The sequence below is a fragment of the Canis lupus genome, chromosome 25 (genome assembly GCF_011100685.1).
Source record: "Canis lupus familiaris isolate Mischka breed German Shepherd chromosome 25, alternate assembly UU_Cfam_GSD_1.0, whole genome shotgun sequence".
NCBI classification, from domain to species: domain Eukaryota; kingdom Metazoa; phylum Chordata; class Mammalia; order Carnivora; family Canidae; genus Canis; species Canis lupus.
The window spans coordinates 24,314,626-24,336,413 of NC_049246.1; the positions used below are offsets into that span (position 1 = coordinate 24,314,626).

Below are 21,788 nucleotides of genomic sequence, written 5' to 3' on the forward strand. Positions count from 1 at the left end.
CTTTCATTTTTTCATTTGTCACTTATTAATTGAACATCCATTACACTATGGGCATTGGGCTTTATGCAGCCAATACTTTAGTGAATCCAGATGGATGTTTGTCTTCTTTGAGCTTACAATCTATTGGGCATGAAGTTAATGACTTACTGTGTAAAGTACTTGATGTTACGAGAAGGTATTAGTCAATATTTGTATGGCACATTGATTTTGATATAAGCCCCTTAATAAAAAGAAGTAGCCCAACTCCTTCCCATACAACTTTGGTTGTCTTCTTCCTTCCACTCTCCATCTAAGTGGATAGGAAGGTCAGCTCACTTAAATGTGAACCCTGAACGTCAGGCACCTTCACTATATGCTGGTGTGTGTCTCAGGTCACAGGCTAGGTGGGCGGGTGGATATGGCTGTACCAGTAATAGTGGCAGTAGAGGTGGGCTTTGGGGGTGGGGGTGACCTTAGAATGCATTGATGTTAACCCATTTTTGGTTTGTGTTGACATATATCCATACAACTCTGGAATATGACTCTGGGTTCACCAATTCTGGGATGGCCTCCAGAGAGGATTTAGGAGAAAACTTCAAAGGTTCTCTTCTTTTATACACAGGAAGGTCCAAGCTAGCTCTTCTAAAGACATAGTCACATCTATTATCTCTGACCTCTGACTAATTTTGTCTTGACCTTTTGGAAACCTTAAAACTATTTCTTCCTGGGATTCAAATTCAGAATTATGTGGAATGAATGACTCAGAGTGGATTTGAGCCCTGTTTTTGAGACTTCTATCTTGAATTCCATCTGGGATTTTCGCTAGGGCGTACCCCTTTGTGACTCTGGTTTGGGTTCCCAAGTTCAGGTGATTGGGATTCCTTAATTCCTCCATGAATGTTAATTGAATGTCTACTATATGCAAGACCTAAAATAAATCCAACTGGAGATTCTAGAGTTCATTGATTTCCTTACAAATTCTAAAGACAAAAATGCTAACTTTAGATTTATATGAGGATTTAGGATTAAAAGGAAATAAGAAAGTATCATTATTGAGGAAACAATTATTTGTTTTGCTCAGGAGGAGAATGTTCAATTCTAAAACATACTGATAATGTATAAACACATTTGGTAATAAAACAATGTAATTTTTACGAGAAGGTATCTATCTAAGCATGAACACTGAGATCCAGCTTCTTCCAAATGTGTAAAATAAGTTAGAGTTTTATTCATACTAATGATAATGGGAGTGACATATGTGCTTACAGTGGGTTGAAGGCCCAGCTGATTAGAATCTGTGTCCTGTGGTTTTTGTCACTTGTGTGTGATTAAACCCTATAGAGTAGAGTCTGTCCCCATGTATTTGGTTTATGAAGAAACTGGTAATATGATATTGAATTAATGATCCAGTTTCTTAAAAAGGGAGACTATTGGCCTAACACCTTTCTAAATTGTAGCTGTCAACATGTTTAGTTTGGTTCTAATGGGAGCTGGGCTGGAGAAAGGAAAAGTTTTATAAGAAAGGTTATGTGATATTAATAAGAACCACATTCTGTTTGATGTTCTCTCAAATTATATGTCTTTATCTTACTAAAAATCAAACCATTCAAAAATAATAAACCTTACTTTTCTCAGGCTCAATGAATGATCAACATTTTGGTTGATCAAAAAATTTTGTCCTAAAGATATCCCCACTTTTAGCTCAGCTTTATTTTCTGGTGCTGATTTATAGCTAAGAGCACTACTTCATATTTTTTTCAACTATCAAAGTCATAATGTATTTTACAAATACTCAAAAGTGCTGAAAATCCATGAACCTCTGTATTCCTATTTTAAAAAATTCTTATATAAGAATGTATCCAAATTGGTTAAACAGATGGCTTCCTATTTTTGAAGGAAAAAAAAAAAACCTGCTAAGAATATTCACCTTAAGATGGAGAACTCATAGGTTAAATTTCATTCTGGAGTGCACTTTTACAACCAAGTAATTAACCTTTGAAAATGAGAATATTTCAAGAAAGCAAGGGAAATCTTAACAAGAGGATCTCACTGGCTTGATAGACATCTCAGAAGCAGAGATGCTCTAGAGATTAATAATGAAAGACCTCAAAATATCTTACATTTTGAGTAAATGTAAAACATTTAATGAAAGACTTTAAATGTTTTATAAAAGTAGCTATTTTAATTTCCCAAACTTTCTTGTTGTCTGTCTTTATTACAATAGCCTTAAGAAATAAATACTTCGAGAAGTATTTCTTCATAGTTAGGAATTGGGATAAAAATTCTTGGTGGGAGAATGGAGATTGTGACATTACTAACTTTCAATCAGTCATATTTGCTGGGTGCTTACCACTCAACAAAGGTGGTAAGAGTATTTCCATGCTTGTGGAAGGATACAGCAAATTATAACATGGAAAATCTGCCCTTTAAGCTTATAATTTAGTGAGGCTGAGAGGGACTGGATTCATGAAAAGTGAAGAGGAGAAGTAGAAGGAATTGTAGATGGAGTGTTGAAGTAGTCTATGGTTGCTAGCTGAGAAGCTATGTTCATAACATGAAGTTAAACCAGTGAAAGGCTGTTATGGGATGGAGTGAACAGGTAAGAAATCTTCTTGCCACTTCCACTAAGCCTTGAGAGAAGGACCAACTTTGGAAAGACAGAATTTGGGTATGTGAAGGCAAAATAATACCCTAGATGGGAGAAGGGTTTCTTTTTGGAGCCAGACAGGGTCCAAATCTGAGTTCAAATTTTAGTTCCATTGTTCTATAGGTGTGTGTAATCTTGGGAAGTTACTCAGGTTTTCTAAGCATCTTGTGGAAAATGGATATTTTTCTTTAAGGGTTAAGTGAGATAAAACATATAAAATGATACATAATAAGCACTCAATAAATGCTAATAACCTTATTAGAGAGAACATCCTTAACAAGAATAGGAGAAGGAGATGTCTGTGCCAGTGATGTCTGTGGAACACTGGGGAGGCAATTATGAGTCTTGGAGGGAAGGATTAAGTAGAAGTGAAGTGAGAGAATGTGGAGAAAATCAGGCTCAAATTTAGTCATTCTCTAGTTTCCTCATTCAATAATTTATTGAGCTCATTTTATATGGGAAGTCTTCCGCTAGGCATGGGGATGCAAAGACAAAGAAGACTTAGACTTGAATTTCTGCTGGATGTCAGGGTAAGGAATTGGAACTTTATGCTGAGGGGAATTTTATCTGTCAAAAGGGGAGGAGCTTTAAAATAGTGTTTTGGGATGGCATTTTTGAAATATGCTTCTTGTGACCCAAGACATGAGTTCGGCTGTTGTCTCTGGTGGTTGGAGTTTAATGTTTTGTGCTTGTGACTTTGCTGACCAGGATCCTGATGGAAGAGTCCGTTTAAATGAATGAACAGGAAGAACTTACGAGTGGAATTTTATTTCATCCCTTGATGGAAAACGTTGGCAATGAAATTGCTCATATTGTACTTGTGGTTAGATTTCTCACTAATCTGGAATTTTCCACACTCAGTGAGTATTGCATTAGGTCTACAGTCATGGTGACCCATAGAACTAGGCACCAGAGTAACTGTTTATTCAGGGCTAAGGAGAAATAGGATAATCCATTCTTAGTGACTTTCTCCATGATTGTATGTCTTATGAATGGAAGCCCCCTCCCCGTTAGTAGATCTCTATAACCAGAGGCCCTATGCACACAAACACATGGATATTTAAGCAAAAGTTGTAGATTGGCTGAGCACAGATTTTTTTTTTCATGAAACTTTGCCTTGGTACACAGCTTCTGTGTCTTCTAGTCATAAATTATTGACTCATATTCTCACCTCTACCTTTGCCATCAGTCTACTATTCTTATCTCTACTTCCCTTCTTAGTCCAAGGCTCAGTAGACTACAAGTCAGATGAGATGTGGAATGTATTGCTTTCTGGGATCTTCTGATACATTCTAGTTAACTACTATTTCAATGGCCACTTTTTAAATTTCAGAGTTGGTACCATATTGAATTATGATACAGAATTGAGATAAAATTCCTTTTAAGGTGATTGGTTCTCAGTTTGGAAAATGCTACTGGGGCATTGGATACAATATATACAACTTATGAGAGAACATAATACCCTCCTTTAATATCTAAGCATCACTTTATATCCATTGTCATATATTATTCTATACCTGGCTTTGACACCCACACATAGACATCTATCTACACAGTGTTCAGGTTTCACTTTTTTTTTTTTTTTCTGGGGCTGTTTAGCTCAGGTGGCTAGGGCATTGAGCTAATGAGAACAAGGTCACAGGTTCAATCTTTGTGTGGGCCAGTAAGGTTTGCTTTGTTCAGTGTCCACAGACCTGGTCCAGCCAGCTGTCTAGCATATGTCTGCCCCAGGTCATAAGAGGACACGGCAGGAGTGTGTGGATGGACAAGAGCAAATCCATCACCACCATTAGAGAAAGCCAAACCAAGCACGTGTCCTACTAATGGGGGGTCATTAATGTCTCATTTAAATGAGGTTGACATTTTAATACCTCTTGCTGAGAGGGCCTTTTGAACACCAAATTTAAGCATTGTTACTTTTTTTTAAAGATTTTATTTATTTATTCATGACAGACACACACACACACACAGAGGCAGAGACACAGGCAGAGGGAGAAGCAGGCTCCATGTAGGGAGCTTGATGTGGGACTAGATCCCGGGACTCCAGGATCATACCCCGGGCCGAAGGCAAGAGCCAAACCACTGAGCCACCCAGGGATCCCCCTAAGCATTGTTACTTTTTAATAAACAGAAGTCTGTATAAGACCTCAGATGATTACGGATTGCCAACTACAGATTAATGACTTGAATCTCTAAATAGTTGGTCTAGTAATAAAAAGATTTAGTATGGCTATTCAGTTACCCCTTTTTCTTAAAACCTGTTTAAGTTAGTGAAATAAAAAATTAACTAGCTTTTCAGAGAGTGGTTGAAATCATTATCTTTGTTTAAGAATGAAAACTTTTATATCAAACTTTGTGATAATTAGACTATCAAAATGTTAGCAAGAAACCAGTACAATTCTGTATTTTTCAACATTTTGGCCATTACCCAGACCACACATTCCTTTTTTCATTTCTAGGCAAACAGGTTCCCCAAATTACTTCATTTTTTAGCATCGTATCTTGAATCAAAATCTACTCCATTCCAAAGTGCTCTGCCTCAGCTGTTTCCTCCAGCCAGATCTTTATGAGCACTGAATAGTCATTTGATATGGAAGAGGACAGGGCAGAGTACAGGGGGAGATTTTGCAAGAGAAGAATGGAAAATCATACATTGAAGATTCTCTTAAAATCCGTTTGTTAGGGATGCCCGGGTGGCTCAGTGGTTGAGTGTCTGCCTTTGGCTCGGGTCCTGATCCTGGGTCTGGGGATTGAGTACCACATTGGTTTCCCTGAGAGGAGCCCGCTTATCCCTCTGCCTATGTCTCTGCTTCTCTCTCTGTGTCTCTCATTAATAAATAAATAAAATCTTTAAAAAATAAACTTTAACCTCTAGTTCTTATTTAAAAAATCCATTTATTATTAGACAAACACTAGAAGAATGATACAGGAAATATATATTTGCAATTTTTTTGAATAGGTAATAGATTCACAAGGTTAAAAATAAAAAAATTAAAATGGTATGTTGTGAGAAGTTTTGTGCCTTCCTCTGCCCCACACATAGCCAGTTCTATTTCCCTCGTATAGTAATTTTTACTAGTTTCTAGTGTACTCTTCTTGAGTTTTTTTATGCAACAATATCTTGAACCCTCCCTTCTTTTTTTTTTTTTAAGATTTTATTTATTTAATTCATGAAAGACACAGAGAGAGAGGCAGAGACATAGGCAGAGGGAGAAGCAGGCTCCATGCAGGAAGCCCGATGTGGGACTTGATCCTGGGATCCAGGGATCATGCCCTGAGCCAAAGGCAGATGCTCAACTGATGAGCCACCCAGGCGTCCCCCCTCCCTTCTTTTGATGCAAAAGTTAACACACTATAAACATTATTCTTTTTTTTTTTAATTTTTATTTATTTATGATAGTCACAGAGAGAGAGAGAGAGGCAGAGACATAGGCAGAGGGAGAAGCAGGCTCCATGCACCGGGAGCCTGATGTGGGATTCGATCCTGGGTCTCCAGGATCGCGCCCTGGGCCAAAGGCAGGCGCCAAACCGCTGCGCCACCCAGGGATCCCTATAAACATTATTCTTAATCTTGCTTTTTTCACTTAATATATCTTGGAGATCATTCTATATGAAGAATAGCCTCATTTTTCACAGTTGTATACCATTCTACCGAATGGATGTACTATAATGTATTTATCTAGCTACCTGTTGATAGACTTTGATATAGTTTCCAATATTTTCTATTACCGACAACAATGGAATAAATTATTTTGGATTGCATCCCCTAAAAGCATTCTTATTCTTTTTTGACATTTGCATATTATCTATTGAATGGATATGTCATAACATATCTATCCAGTCCCCTATTGGTGGACAGTTTCCAATCTTTTATTTTTTATAGACAATGTTGTAATAAATAACTTTATACATGAATTATTTCATATATGTGCAAGTACCCATGTTGAATGAAACCCTAGAAATCAGATCTTAAGGTAAAAATGGAAATTTTAATGAAGTCAAAGTCATAAAAAAAACTTACTACATTTTACAATTCAGTATTTTCATTTTCCAAGTTACCTCTATGCCTAAGTCATTTTTTCCTGGTTGTACATATAAGTTATTTTTCTTTTACACTTTACATTATAATATAGACATTTGAAAAATATAGATTTTAGGTCTATAATAAGAATTAAAGAATTGTGGGAAATCCAACAAAGAAGAAACTTTAGTGGAGTGGTACTGGGGGTTATGGTTGTCCTTTAGGCAGTGTCAGAGCCATACAATAAACTTAAAATTAGAGAGGTCTCTGTAGCCTACTTAATTAAGGTTATAGAAAATGACAAACAAAAGAAGTATGAGCCTAAGATAACTGCATGAGTGAAATTTTTGGTTGTGAACAACACTTTTCAGTCATGGATAATTTTTAGAAACTATTAGCTTTGGGAATGATGGGGAAAATCCCTTTGGTCGCTGAATTAGAAATATTGTGAGAAAACAAGTTAGTGCTAATAATGGTTAATATTGTCATGTACCACTTCAAGAAAAGTATTATATCCAGATAATTCTATTTGCTTTCCAATTAAGTGAAATTAATGGAATGAAGAATTCTAAAAATTATTTTATAGATTTTATTTATTTATTAATGAGAGACACACAGAGAGAGAGGCAGAGACACAGGCAGAGGGAGAAGCAGGCTCCATGCAGGGAGCCTGACGCGGGACTGTCCCCAGGATCAGGCCCTGGGCTAAAGGTGGCCCTAAACCGCTGAGCCACCTGAGCTGCCTCTAAGAATCATTTTAAATGAAGAAATAAGAAGGAGAAAAGAAGGTAAAATTCAGGGAACACTTTTCTGAGTACTTTTCAGCTTGCTCTGTACATGAACAATTTATCCTTATAGTTAACATTGTTATTGGCATTTCTTGTTATGTGTGACCTTTAAAGAAAGGAAATTTAAGAAAGTCATTGATGAATGACTGGGTTAAGGTAGGACAGTGTATTTTTGGGTGATAGCAATAGGGTTCACTATAGGGTATTAATTCATTCAAAAATCCATTTATTCAGTTCACTTATTCATCTATTCCTTGTCACATTCTGTATTTATTTGTGTATAATTATCGTACTCTGGGAAATCCCTTACAGTCTTGTAAAGGAATTAAGAAATGGACAAGGTAAAATAAAAGCATTTATGTACCTCAAGAATGACATAAAATGCTATGGCAGTTCTGAAGAGGAAGACAGTACTTTTTAAAAAAAAATTATTTATTTTTTTGGGGAGAGGCCTAGACGGAGGGAGGGGCAGAGGGAGAGAATCTTTTTTTAAAAAGATTTTATTTATTTATTCGTGATAGACACACACCCACAGAGAGGCAGAGATACAGGCAGAGAGAGAAGCAAGCTCCATGCAGGAGCCTGGCATGGGACTCGACCCGGGTCTCCAGGATCAGGCCTTGGGCTGAGGGCAGCGCTAAACCGCTGAGCCACCCGGGCTGTCCAAGGGAGAGAATCTTTCAAGCCAACTCTCAGCTGAAGGAGGAGCCTGAGGTAGAGTTCCATCCCACAACTCATGAGATCAGGATCTGAGTTGCAACCAAAAGTCAGATACTTTAACCGACTGAGCCACCCAGGTGCCCCAGAAGACATTACTTTCAATAGTCAAGAGACAGTGGCATTTGTCCTGGAGTACAAGAAAATTGGAGTTAAAAATATGCAATGTAAGATTTTACTGACAAGTAATGTCTATATTGACTGGATGAATTGTCAGTAGCTGATAAAGGCACTGTGCCCCTGCCAGCTGCCCACCTTTCCTTAGTTCTGGGGCTGACATATCACACATTTGCATAATTTGGTTCCATGTTGTCCAGTGGGGCTGGATGGACTGTTTTAAGTGTCTCTCCAGATGCACGCAAGGAGCAGACTGCCTTGGATGTAGTTCATGACACAGAGACTCTTCTTTCATGGTTGATTCTATCCCCTCCTTTTTAGCATATGTTTTGGGAGCTTAGCTAGCACTTTCTCAGGCTGTCCCAGTCTCAGCAGATTCACCATGAAACAGCGTATTTGATAGAGTTGAGGCAAGGAGCACAGTAATGGGCTACCTCGGCACTTTCCTGAGGCAGCCTCTTTAAACTACTCATTCTTGCCCCTCTTGCTAAGCTATCATGGCTGCATCTGAAACAATTCTTAGCTTTGCCAAAAATAACTCTGGAAAGGGTCTTGATGAATTTGGACCTAGGGAGGGACTGGGAAGAAAGAGAAATCATTCAAAGTGGAAGAAAACAGGATAAGCAAAGGTATGCACACAGGAAATTGCCAAGTGTGAGGGGTGGGGAAGCAGTTTAGCATAGCTTAACAAGAGAATTTCGATGGGAATGGTGGATCTTAGGCTCCTGTTTTTCAGCTTGCTGCTCTAATTGTGGCATTTGTTGCTATGTTTTTTCCAAGAGAAAGGAGCGTAAGTAGTTGTCATTTAAAAAATGTACATGTTGCATTTGTAATGTATGAAGTGCATTCAAGATTAAAGCTGGCAATGAGATGAGAATAATATACTTAAAGTTAATTGGATTTGCTGGTACACTGCTAGAAGGACAACTATGATATTTATTATCACTCTCGATCAGATTTGCTCAATTAAACTTTTGGCAATGATGGAGATGTTCCATATTTCTGCTAATACAGTGGTCACTAGTCACCTATAGGTACTGGGCTCTTGAATGGGGTTAATGCAAATGACAACTGAATTATTTATTGTGTTTGATGATATCAGTTAATTTAAATTTAAATGGCCACATTTTAACTAGTGGCAATTGTATTGGAAAGTGGAGCTCTAAACAGTTCTTGGGTATTCTGAAGATTTAGACTCATAGCACTTTTTAAAAAGATTATTTATTTGAGAGAGAGGGGGAGTGAGCATGTGGTGGGGGAGGGGCTGAGGGGGAGAATAAGAGAGAGAGAGAGAGAGAGAGAGAAAGAATCTTTTTTTTTTTTTTTTTTGAGACAGAGAATCTTTAAGCAGATATCCCACTGAGCGTGGAGCCTGACACAGTGCTCCCCTCCATGGCTGTGTGAGATCACAACCTGAGCCGAAACCAAGAGTTGGTCACTCAACCAACTGTGCCACCCAGGCGCCCCAGAATTATAGCCTTTAAGAGCTAGAATAAACCTTATCATTTACCTAGTCTCGCACTTTGATTTTACAAATGAAGAGACTAAAGCCCAGAGAGTGAAACACCTTGTCCAAGGGCACATGGGTAGGGATGAACTGATTCCTCATCTTCCAGTTTACTGGACTTTTGACTCCACCATTCTGCTTCCCCACTTATGACAGTGGGCTGTGGCTACACATAACTAAACATGGTTGATTGGTAGATGAGAAAGTGAGGTCAAACTTTAGCCCTTCAAATCAAGCAACCAAAAAATATGTGCTGCACATGGTGCCAGGCACTGAGGTCAGGAAGAGATTGTTGGGGTAGGGAGCTGAAAAATGGCATAAGGAACCCACAAATAATTTGAGAAAACAGGAAATGTGTGTGTGTGTGTGTGTGTGTGTGTGTGTGTGTCCTTGTACAAGGTAACCTAGGTGAGCTAGGTGAGCAAAACCCCAGACCACTTTGGGCTATGAACATTTAGGGAGACCACTTGGGTGAGTAGAGTGTGTCAGGGACGGGACTTGATCTATATTAAAGTCTCTAACACAGGGGGTAAAAGATAACAGTAATGTCATTCAAACTTAACATGGTTGACATGAAGCAAATTTCTGATTCATAGTTGTTTTTGTATTCTTGCATTCTTTATCAATTATACATGTTCAGGGCAGCCCTGGTGGCGTAGCGGTTTAGCGCCGCCTGCAGCCCAGGGCGTGATCCTGGAGGTCCAGGATCGAGTCCCATGTCGGGCCCCCTGCATGGAGCCTGCTTCTCCCTCTGCCTGTCTCTCTGCCTCTCTCTCTCTCTCTCTCTCTGAATGAATGAATAAATAAATAAATAAATAAATAAATAAATAAATCTTTGAAAAAAAAATTATACATGTTCATTTGTGACCACAACCAGGATGCATAGCTTAAAACTGTTTCTGGAGATTTAAAATGTAAAAGGAAAGTAGTTTGTTTCAAGATTATTTTCTTATAGAATGGTAATTATACAGAATTAATTAATATTGAGGCTGTGTTGTTAGCTCACCGAAAGGCAAACAATCATAGAAGACTGTATATCTGAGTTGGAGAAAAGTTTTGTCTGTTATTATCTTGTAGGCATAGCTGCAAGATCAGATCCTTACTTGGCTTATTAAAGTCTTAATGTAGTACTGCATGACAACATTTCTAGATTTTTCTTTCCCATTGGTAGGCAAAACAAATGAGACCCAAGTGCTCATAGAACATTCCAAAGAGTCAACAAAGAGAAATGGAAAGTATTAGAAACATTGTGTTTGGAAGGCTGGCATAAACGTAAGTACAATGGGGAATGAAAAATCATCTATTATCTGAAGTTCAGATTATGGATGTTTCTGAAATTTTTTGTTTGATCTTATAAAGGTTACATGTGCTTATTGTATTTAGCTAGGAAAATAAAGAGAGGAAGATGCAAATAAAAACCACTCTTAATCTCACTTAGAGATGGTCATTGTCAATCCCTGTTTTTCTCCTTTGCAAACATCTAGTTTTAAATGTGTAGGTAGTTACTATTGTAGAAAGTTTTGAATCCTAATTTTTCACTTTGCCTTAATTGAGTTTTGAATGGAGAATATTTTGAGGGAAGAACTTTTACTAGGGAAGTCCATGGCCAGTGGGGAAGCTATGCAGTATTTATGCCCTGTAGGTTTTTAAGGATGTTAATAAATTATGTTTTGTAATAAGTTGTTCATGACATCCAAAAGTTTCCTTTGTTGGTGTGCTTTGGTAAGTGGGTTAAATAATCTGGCTTGTTATCTTGTTGACCAGAGGTTGATATGCACCATCCATCAATTTGCACCAAGTGTTCTTTAGTGACCAGAGGATGACAATTTAGAAAACACCAAATGTCTTCAATTGGCAGGGCCCAGAGATTCCCCCTTGCCTCCTTGGCTTATAGAGATCTGATCTGGTCTGTGGGGCTTCTAGAGTGGACTTCAAGAGTCATCTTTTTTCAATGAAACACATGTAATTATGTTTCATTTATTATATGGACTTTCCCCACTTCCATGTAAGTGTTTGAAAAATAACTTCACCTGCTGTTTTGGTCAGTCCCCTAAAAGGATCCTTGATTTGGCAATTTAGTGTTTTTTTTCTTGCTGCAAATGATCTATTAGAAACATTGCTAAAAATGTTTGATCAAACTTGGGTAACCTAAAATGATACTCAGTACTTACTAATCTTGAACTTTATAAATCAGTTTCTCATCCTCAGAGGAATTTTTTTTAAGATGCTGTTTCCTGCACAATTATTGCCTGCTTTGATCTCACACTACATTTGGTCTTTCAGATAAGAGAGACCAATAATTCCTCAGCTATAACTTCAGCAACATAGATAACTATCATGCATTGTGTGACATGCAATTCGTTATTCAGTTGTGGATAACCACCATGGTCCTATATTAAATGTTTTACAGCTCATCTCTTCATGGCTCCCTGAGTTAATATAACACTTATGACTATTTTAAGGTCCAAGAACAATAAAACAACTCTTCATAAAATGGCATATAATATTTAAATTAAAACATTTTGAGACATCTTAGAAGAAGAAAATAGTAGAGTGAAGTAAATCTCCATATGTAGCTTAGTTATTTTATTTTATTTTATCCAATAAAGGGGCCTCCTTTCTTTGATGTGTCTAGTAATTCTCATTACTGCCTTCTGGATAACCTAGATAAGTGTGTAGAAGCAAGATTCCGCCTTCAGAAATCTTATGATCAGCCTTTAATGATGTTCCATCATCCTTCTTTATCCATTTAATAATGTACTGTTGAGTTATTTGCCCCGCATAAAGACCTCTTTGGAATGTAACAGAAAACAAAAGATTGGTTCAAGATCTGATCACATATTTGCGGACAATCTTCCTACAGTTTTCCGTTCACCAAATAAAGAGTTGGCAGTCTGGAGATGGCTGGAAGAGCAGTTTCCTAATTTTGAGTCTTTGGCAAGCTGGAATTCCACCTGCTCAAATTTAACAGTGTAGAGATTGTTATCCAGTGGGTACATTTGCAACTTTCTGTTTGGTGCTCAATAAAGCAGACTGTATTACTGTGCTGGAAAAATGTAACTTGCTGTTCATTTGAGTATTAATCTATCAAAATATTTCCTGGACTTATTTTACAAACTAACAAAAGAGCTATTATACATTTACCATCAGAAAGTTCTTAGTTCATATTGATATTTTTAATTCCTTAATTGAATGGTTTTACTTCCTAGCTTAATGTAGACATTATTTTCAGATTATTAGTGAACTAAGAAAAGGTAATTTGTAAGTTGAATTGGATTTTTGTTACAAACTGAAAAGCCTTTTTGTAGCCCAAGAACATTTTTTTCCTGGACTGTGATTCTCCCTACCACCCCTTTGCCTGCACTCCTCTGCTCTCAAACAGGGTCTCCCATTTCTTCATTCTACTTCTCTTCAGTCAAGTGGCTACTCTGTCAAATAGCATGTGCTCACTCTTTTAGGATGCCTTGGTTTCCAGACATTTTGCAGGGGGTGGTGGTGGTGGTGGTGGTGGTGGTGGTGGTGCAGATGTTCAAAAGTGATGAGAACTAAAGTTTCTTACTAAAGTAATGTTTTTTGGTGTAGGTATCAGGATAAAAGTCTGGTCACTTTGTAACATAAATTTGAACCCCCTCAAAAAGACTTATATTATTATTTTCTGAAAAAAGTCATTTGAGATGATAGTGTACAGTAAATCCTTTTCTAATTTAGTATACAATTCCAGAGCAAGAGTTAAAAATTTTTTTTTCTCCAGTGATTCCTGGGGCTGTAGTTTTTCATCTTTTTGTGTAACATTTTTAACAGAGGATGTTCAAAGTTTGTTTAAATTTAAAAACAAATTTTTCAAGAAAGGTGAATTTAAAAAAATAATCTGGACTAATACTTACTTTAAAAACACAAAATAGGATTTTTTTAAAAATAGGAATTGTTTTGAATTTTGCTGTCCCTTTTTTAATAAAGATTTTATTTATTTATCTATTTATTTATTTATTTGAGAGAGAGAGACCGAGATAGCGACAGAAAGTGTAAGCAGGGGGAGTGGCAGAGGGAGAGGGAGAAGCAGACTTCCTGTTCAGTGGGGAGCCCAATGTGGGGCTTGATCCCAGGAGTCTGGAATCATGACCTGAGCTGGAGGCAGATGCTTGACTGAGCCACCCAGGTGCTGTCCTTCTTTCCTCTTATTCAAATCTAATTCGTCAGTGTGTGTGTATGTGTTTAGGATCTGTGGGTATGCATGAACTATTGAAAACAAGAAAGTTTAATAGAAGGATTGGCATAGTGAATAAGATGTCTACATGAGCAAAATTAAGGGTCATTTAATAATTAGTAGGTGAGTTTGGACTATATAGAATGACATGATGGTTGACTGATCTTGGTACCAAATTCCAATTCCTTCAGTAATAATTTTTAAATTATGAAAACATATTTTTACTTCATCTATGTGAATCCCACTTAAAGTATCTAGACACTGGGTACTATCAATATTAGCAACCTGAGCTGATGTAGGCAAGGTTTTGTCAGAATAAAAAAATCTCTGCTTGATAATGACCTTTTCAGAATCCCCTTCCTTGATGTGCATCTAATTCCTTGCCTTTCAGGGGCTTTTCAGATATTTTTATTGTGGACCCTCTGGGGCCTCTTGCGGCCTTCCCACACCACCACACATCCATAGTCCTCAGCACAATCAGAAATTCATTTCTTTTCCAAAATTAAAGTCAACCTTAAAGGCCTAGGAGATGGAAAATGCCGGAATAGAGAAATGGCTGCTTCCTTTTGTTTGCCAATGGCCAGCCATTGTTGCCATTCCCCTTTGAGAGCTTTTAGAGGCCCTTAGTGTGGTCCTCATGACCTCCTACAACATCCCCTATTTCCTCTTTGTGGTAGAAAAAACTCTATGTTCTGGTTGAAAAATCACTGCTGTGGTATATCCAAAGCTCTAAAGAAGAAAGGACTATGTCAAGGACAGACACTGTCCCAGTTTGAGAGTTGTTCAACATCTCGAATGGTGTGCCCATAGGGTGTCCTAGAGGAGGCTATGGTGGGCCACATATCTGTGGTGGGCAATTCTTTAAGTGATAAAGCTCTGCAATCTTGAGATCTTTTGCCTTTTCCATTTCTGCAGGCCACTCCATTTATGTAATTGTTGAGGGGGAGGTACCTGGAATCAAGTAACCTTTGCCATATTGTGTGATCTTAGTATTATTTTCATTATTTAAGCAGACATTAAAAATAATCCCTACCTCACACAGCTCTGTGAACATTCAGGGAGATGAGATGCTGTGGCACTGGGCATGTTGTAGGTGCTCGAAACATGTGCTTTGCTATTATTAATAACAAAGATAAGTACTAATAAAGATTATAAGAGCTTCAGAATCATAGGCCTCTCATGGTTGAGCAAAGACAGATGATCTGATAGACTCAAAGAATGAGCTTCCTGCTAGTCTCTGCCTTTGGCATGGCAGGTCCTATACTTGTTCTGGGGGGATGAAACCATTAGAGATTCAGACAATTGCAGAGAGCCCCGGCTGGGGGGAGGTGATCGAAAGTGGCAGGATTTTCTTCATTGGTTTCTCAATGAGCCATAATTCTTTCAGATTCACTGCTCACATATGGCCTCCAAGCAGATCTGGCAGTTTCCATCCACGATATAGGCTGGAAGAGGTAGGGTCTGGAAAACTCATAAAAGCAGGTTGAGTGGTAAAGGAAAATCAATCTTCTCCTGCTTTGGACCAAGTTGATGAGAATCATTCTCCCTGATTCTCCATAAATTGGAACAAGGCTTAGGACACTAATCCTACTGTAATACCATTTGAAGACGAACACTGACATTTGTGACATTTAAATAACAGTTCAGGTCTGCTATTAAACCAGGGCCTCCAACTGTTTAACCTTTGCCCTTGTGTACTATTACCCTTCGTCTAGTGCATGCAAATGCATTTATTAATGCACTTCAGCTTTCTGATGACACATGCTTATTTAGTGTTGCTGGATACATTGCACAATGTGAACTACACTACACCAAATACCAAATTTATCTTAAAACTTTTAAATATGACATATTTCAAAGCTCTTAGATTGCTTTTATACAGTCAACGCTAAATAAAAAGTTGAGGCAATTATCCAGAAATTTTCCAATGGGTGGATTCAGAAATACAAAGTGTATTTCTTGAGCTAAAATGATCTAGAATAATCCTAAGTCATTCATTCATTCAACAAAATGTCTTGGGTGCGTTTTATGTGTCACATAGAATGTTAGACCCAAAATAAGCAAGATGTGCCTCCTGCTCTTAAAGCACTGCAGCTATGTGATTTTAAGGACCTGCTCATACAGTCCTACAGCTCAATTTAGATGTTTCTTACCTTAGCCTTTGTTTGACAACACAGACAAAATCTTCACTAGTTTCAAAAGAGCAGTTTCTCGGGACATCTGAGTGGCTCAGTCAGTTAAGCATCAGATTCTGGATTTCAGCTCAGGTCATGATCTCAGGGTTTGAGATCGAGCCTCGTGTCAGGCTCTGTGCTCAGTGAGGAGTCAGCTTGGGACTCTCTCCCTCTCCAGCTGTCCCTTCCTCTCCCACTCTCTCTAATAAGTAAATCTAAAAAAAAAAAAAGGAGCAGTTTCTTATTTATTTTGAATGAATTAGACACTAGGAGTATGGATATTTCCTACTCAGATATGATGTTTTTATAAATATAGTGTTGGTATTAAAATCAGGAATAAACTTTTCATCCCTTGGATATTTTCCTAAACAAGAGAAAACACTTTCTTTTATATCCTTTATCACCACATACCATTTTCTGAGTATCAACAGATCATCTCCATATCTGATGGAGATGTGAGTTGGGTTACTTTACTTATTAGGGTCACTTTGATGTCAGAGATTCTAGTTTGGTTTAATATTAATTTAGTCCCAATCTGATGGCACATGACCGACCCAAGCTGGATGACTGGTTCTGTCAGTTTCTGGATGCTATGAAATTCAAGATGTTTAATTTCACAAGCCTCAGTTTCCTCATCCATAAAATGAATTGATAACACTTGCCTTGCTGAGTTATTGGGAAGATCTGAGAAAATAATTCTGGGAAGGTTGCCAACATAGAGGGTGGCATATCACAGCCCACGTTCTCTTTCCCATGCTTTAGAGAGCTCCCCACCTCATCCCAGCCTATCTCCAGCTCCACTTATTGCATCACAAGCCTTTCCTTTCTAGACCAGTATTCTGAACTGGGAGCGATTTTGTCCCTATGGAGATATTTGGTAATGCCATGGGATTGTTTGGTTGTTATGATTTTGGGGCAGGGGTTGTTAGTTGCATTTAGTAGGTAGAGTCCAGACATGCTGCTAAACATCCTATAATGCATAGAAAAACCTCCTCCTTCCCTTATGCACCAAAGACTTATTCAGGCAAAGTGTTGATAGTCCCAAGCTTAAGAAAACTTGCTCTAGATTCCTAGGACCCTGGGATTCTCTCCCTAAACAGCCTGCTCTCAGGATCTGTGCTTCTCATCACTCGGATACTGGGGTGGCTATTTGAGAGGGAGGTGGGCAAGATATGGATGTGTGGGATGGGATATCCACACAGGCTTGCGTGAGGCCTCTCTCAGATGCCTGGAATGGAAGGTAAGTGGTGTGGCTCTTGGGCCAGCTCTCTCATACCACCAGGTTTCAGTGTGGAACTCCAAGGAGTCTGAGAATTCTAAATTGGAACCCGGCTTTCTAAGTCGTTATGAAGGTATTATTTGTCAAGGACAAAGAATAAAATATATTTTATTTAAGTTTGTAAGCTTGATCTATAACTTTAAATATTTACACATATCATATGTGGGCCTTTGCGCTCTTGCTCTGGGCCCCACACATGTTAGGATGGGCATGCCAGTTAGATTTCCAATTTTAGTATATGTGTTGCTGGAGGGAGCATGCCAGTTAGATTTCCAAAACTGCATCATTCCTGCTGCATGCCTGGAGGGTCACCTGATCTGCGCCCTTCAGGCTCAGTTTTAAGAATTAACTTTTATTAAGGCAGATGCTGCATGATTGGCTCTACTGCCCCATGCCCCATGTGCTGAGGCTCAGCACATTTCTTTCAATTGCTGGTTTATTCCAGAGTTTGTGATCTTTTTTGTAGTTGAAGTATTTATGGTGACCATCCTCCCGGTGACCTCTTTTCCTGAGAACTTCACTTCAGCGCAGGCATGGGCCTCTGGCAGACGTGTTAGTATCATCTGATCCAAGCAAGCCCTTCAGCATCCTTTCCAGGGAATCAGTTTCTGCAAATGGCTGTAACTCAGTGCTATAAACATGAGAGCTGGACAGCCAGCCATCTCCCACCACAAAGAAAGGCAGTTGGTAGAGAAAGGAAGAGGCAGAGAGAGGAAGAGGCTTGCCTGGGTTCTTGATACTTTTCTAGCCTTGGAAAGATGGCTGGGTTCCATCAGACACCTCAGTTTCTTCCAAGAAATTATCCAGTTTGCTTAAGCTGTATTGAATTGGTTTCTGTTATGTGTAACCATAAGGCCCTTGACTAAGACCCCATCTTTCAAATTCACCTTTTGGTAACTTGCCCCAAATCTCAGTGCCTGGCTTGCACAAATCTGGCCTTATTCTTTTTTTTTTTTTTTTTTTTTTTAAATTTTTATTTATTTATGAGAGTCACACAGAGAGAGAGAGAGGCAGAGACATAGGCAGAGGGAGAAGCAGGCTCCATGCACCGGGAGCCCGACGTGGGATTCGATCCTGGGTCTCCAAGATCGTGCCCTGGGCCAAAGGCAGGCGCCAAACCGCTGCGCCACCCAGGGATCCCAAATCTGGCCTTATTCTTGCCAGTGCATGAACTGGCAGTGTGGAAGATGGAGCCCACTGGTGGGTGTCAAATTTTGCCTGTTCTAAGACCCTTCCTTTATCATTTACAGGTGGGGATTGACTCCCAGGAGCTGTCCAACAACAGTGGCTAGACTTGGTTCTGGAGTCTCCTAGTTGCAAGAAACAAGACCATTAGGCCATGTCCTCAGGTGTGATGCTCCCTATCTTCTAGAAATTTGCAACTTAAAGCTGTGTCTACATGCTTCCATAAATCTAGGTAAAACTCCTGAAGCAAATGGATAATACATTTGGAAAGTTTATGAATAACAGATAAAGCAACAAATTTTTTACCTGGACTCCTGCAGTTTATTGAATGTAATCTCAAATGCATATCATTGTGAAAGAACTGGTAGGAGAATATACAAGTGAATATTAAGATGCCAGTACAGAGGCCCAGTTCAGAGGGCAGGAATGGAGTTGTAGTTGGAGGATGTGTGCTTGTGAGTGAGTGTGCCAATCTGCTCTTTTCTGAGGTCTTTCTGTATGTTCTCCCATTTCATCCTCACTATAACCACGTCATAGGTATTGTTTATTACCTCCATTTTTACAGCTAAAAAACTGAAGGCTCTGTTAATGATGAAAATAGAATTTGAATTCAGGTCTTTCTGATTCCACAGGGATGAGGGTAAGGAACCCAAGTTGGGAGGTACAGAAACCAGTGGTGTTCTTGTAGAAGAGAATTGTTGGGATGATTATTTTTCTTAACTGTTTGTATCATACAAAAAATAGATTCTAAAAAATCACATAGGAATTCTGTTAAGTTACATAACAGTTTGGGACACTTTTAATTTTTCTCTTTCTGTTTACCTGGGGATTTAAGCCGGCTTCCACAAGAGATTGTTGATTCATTAATTCAGCTAAATTTTTGTTAGGTAGAAAAAAGTCAGTATAGCTTTTAGGTGTAGTGGAGTTCAGACAATTAATTGACTGGATTGCTCACTCTCCCTTCTGGTCTTGCTGATCTTTAGATTCTTCCCTGGAGTTTGGCATCTTTTTCTTCTTATTTTTATCCATGCCACTCAATCAATGTCTACCAGTTTATTTGGATGGATTTGTCTGAAGTTTCTTCTGTATAGACTCAGATGGTTGTCCAGCTAATCTGATCATCTGTGCTAATATTATTAAGATGACTAACATAAAAACCCCAAACAAATTCCAAAAAATCAATTCTTTGACCTCCTAAATATTCTAATTACATGTTTCCAGGCTTAGCCTGGCCATAATTTTAAATTCAAGAACTAAATCCAATTATAGATTTGTATGTAAAAAAGATGTTTAGAATGTTTATCATGATCCAGAGAATTTGATGTCAACAGTTTTCTGACTTAATTTTGTTCATTTGTAAAATTCTCAATCTAATGGACATATCCAGGATTGTTCAAACAGGGAAGTCTTATTATAATTGTTGAGTAATTAGATTAAAAAATATTTTGCCATGTATTTTAATCAATAACCAGGAAAATCTAAAGCCCTAGAAATTCCACTGGTTATAGGAGAAAAATAAAGGACTAATCAAAGACCCATGTCCACAGTAGAAAAAAGATGATGAATCTTTTCATCACTCAGCAGTCTGGGATGCTCCAAATACATTGTTTTTTTCCCCCTTGGAGTTATTTATTGGCCAGAGGGGAGGGTGGACAGAACTTCTTTGAAGTTAAACATCTTGCTTGGATGAGCAGATATGTTGCATCAAATCAAAGTAATAAAAAGACAAAATGCTTTATTAAATCTTCTTTATCACTATATTGTGCTCCAATAGGATGATCTAATTAAAGGCACAGTTAAGCCTCTTTTCATCTGAAGAGGAGTTCAGAAGCTTTCATTATTAAAAGGTTTGCACAGAAACAAATACATTGTTGTATCTCTTCCAAGTTTTTCAGTGGAGCCTCCTTCCTGTTCTGCTCTAATTGTTATGGATGTCTTGGCTGCCACTTCCTGGTTTGATGCTAATTAGTCCTTTTCATCTTCAAAGTACCTGTATGACACTAACATGATTAACATTCATAATACCACTCTGAGGTAGGCACTGGAAGTGCTATGTTCTTCTTGGAGATATAGAATCAAAAGAAAATAATTTAAAGTGGTATTTATTTGGATGCTGATGATGAGCACTTTGCTTTCTGGTTCTGAGCCCTCAAATGCCTAAGCTGGTTCCTTCCTTACCTTTGTGCTTGTCCCTGCCTTTATGCTTGTCCCTGCACGGGTATCAGATGCTGCCAATTCTATTGTGTATAATGTGAGATTTCTTCTAGTAGTCTATCTAACCACCATCATCATCATGAGAAAAACGTACACAGATTAGGAAGAACTCAATTAGTGATTGCCCTTCAGTTGGATTCTCTCTAGGTCTTCTTGATTTAGCAAGCATCAACAAGACACCGACTCATGTTTTAATTTGATCCCTCTATAATATATAATATCATTCTTGCATAAAACTTCATTCGGGTTGGACTAAACAGGATCCATACTAGCAGCTGATATAAATCCTAATTGAGCAAATTGTGTCATAATTTTTATTTTTGAATTTGCAGTGTTTGTAGTGAAGTTTATGCTTCCTGGATCATCATAGACCCCACTGTCCTCCATTGCTTTACACAGAGTTGAATCTGTGTGATTTATATTACTTGCCTAACTGGTGAAGGTATTTGAGTTTACTGAGAAAAGGGGAGATTGTCATATTTCCCCCAAAACGAAGGTAAATTGGTAGAATTGGTAAATTGCTGGATTTCTTGCATTACACCTCACTCCTGCCTAAAGATGATCTCTTTCCTTTCCCTGTTGAATTCTTATTTGTTTATTTCATTTAGAGCTATTAGAGGAAAGTAATCTAATAAAGGAATCCACATTGAATTGTAAATGGCTGACACCAGCTCGATGTTTTATCCTCTAGAACTACTGAGAGTTAAGAAAGAATGGTAACTACACCACCATCTCTGGTATCTGCCAAGCCAACAATTTTTTTTTTTTTTTTAAATAACAGCATAAGGGATCCCTGGGTGGCGCAGCGGTTTGGCGCCTGCCTTTGGCCCAGGGCGCGATCCTGGAGACCCGGGATCGAATCCCACATCGGGCTCCCGGTGCATGGAGCCTGCTTCTCCCTCTGCCTATGTCTCTGCCTCTCTCTCTCTCTCTCTCTCTCTCTGTGACTATCATAA

General features: G+C 38.4%; 1 protein-coding gene across 20 annotated transcripts in view; it reads left to right on the top strand.

Moving 5' to 3' along the window:
• LOC119877537 overlaps window positions 1–21,788 on the top strand; it is a 410,753-nt gene that overhangs the window by 20,581 nt on the left and 368,384 nt on the right. For 7 of the 20 annotated variants that reach the window (XR_005378583.1, XR_005378584.1, XR_005378581.1 and 4 more), the window contains exon 5: window positions 18,684–18,782. The exons of 8 other annotated variants lie outside the window; for them this stretch is intronic. Coding sequence is in view for 1 of the 12 variants with exons in the window: in XM_038573613.1 (XP_038429541.1) it covers window positions 18,684–18,725 (42 nt within the window). In the remaining 11 variants the exon portion in view is untranslated. Of the gene's footprint in view, window positions 1–18,683; window positions 20,362–21,788 lie in introns of those variants that run through there. 5 more of the 20 variants (XR_005378579.1, XR_005378576.1, XR_005378574.1 and 2 more) reach the window with 2 other exon arrangements.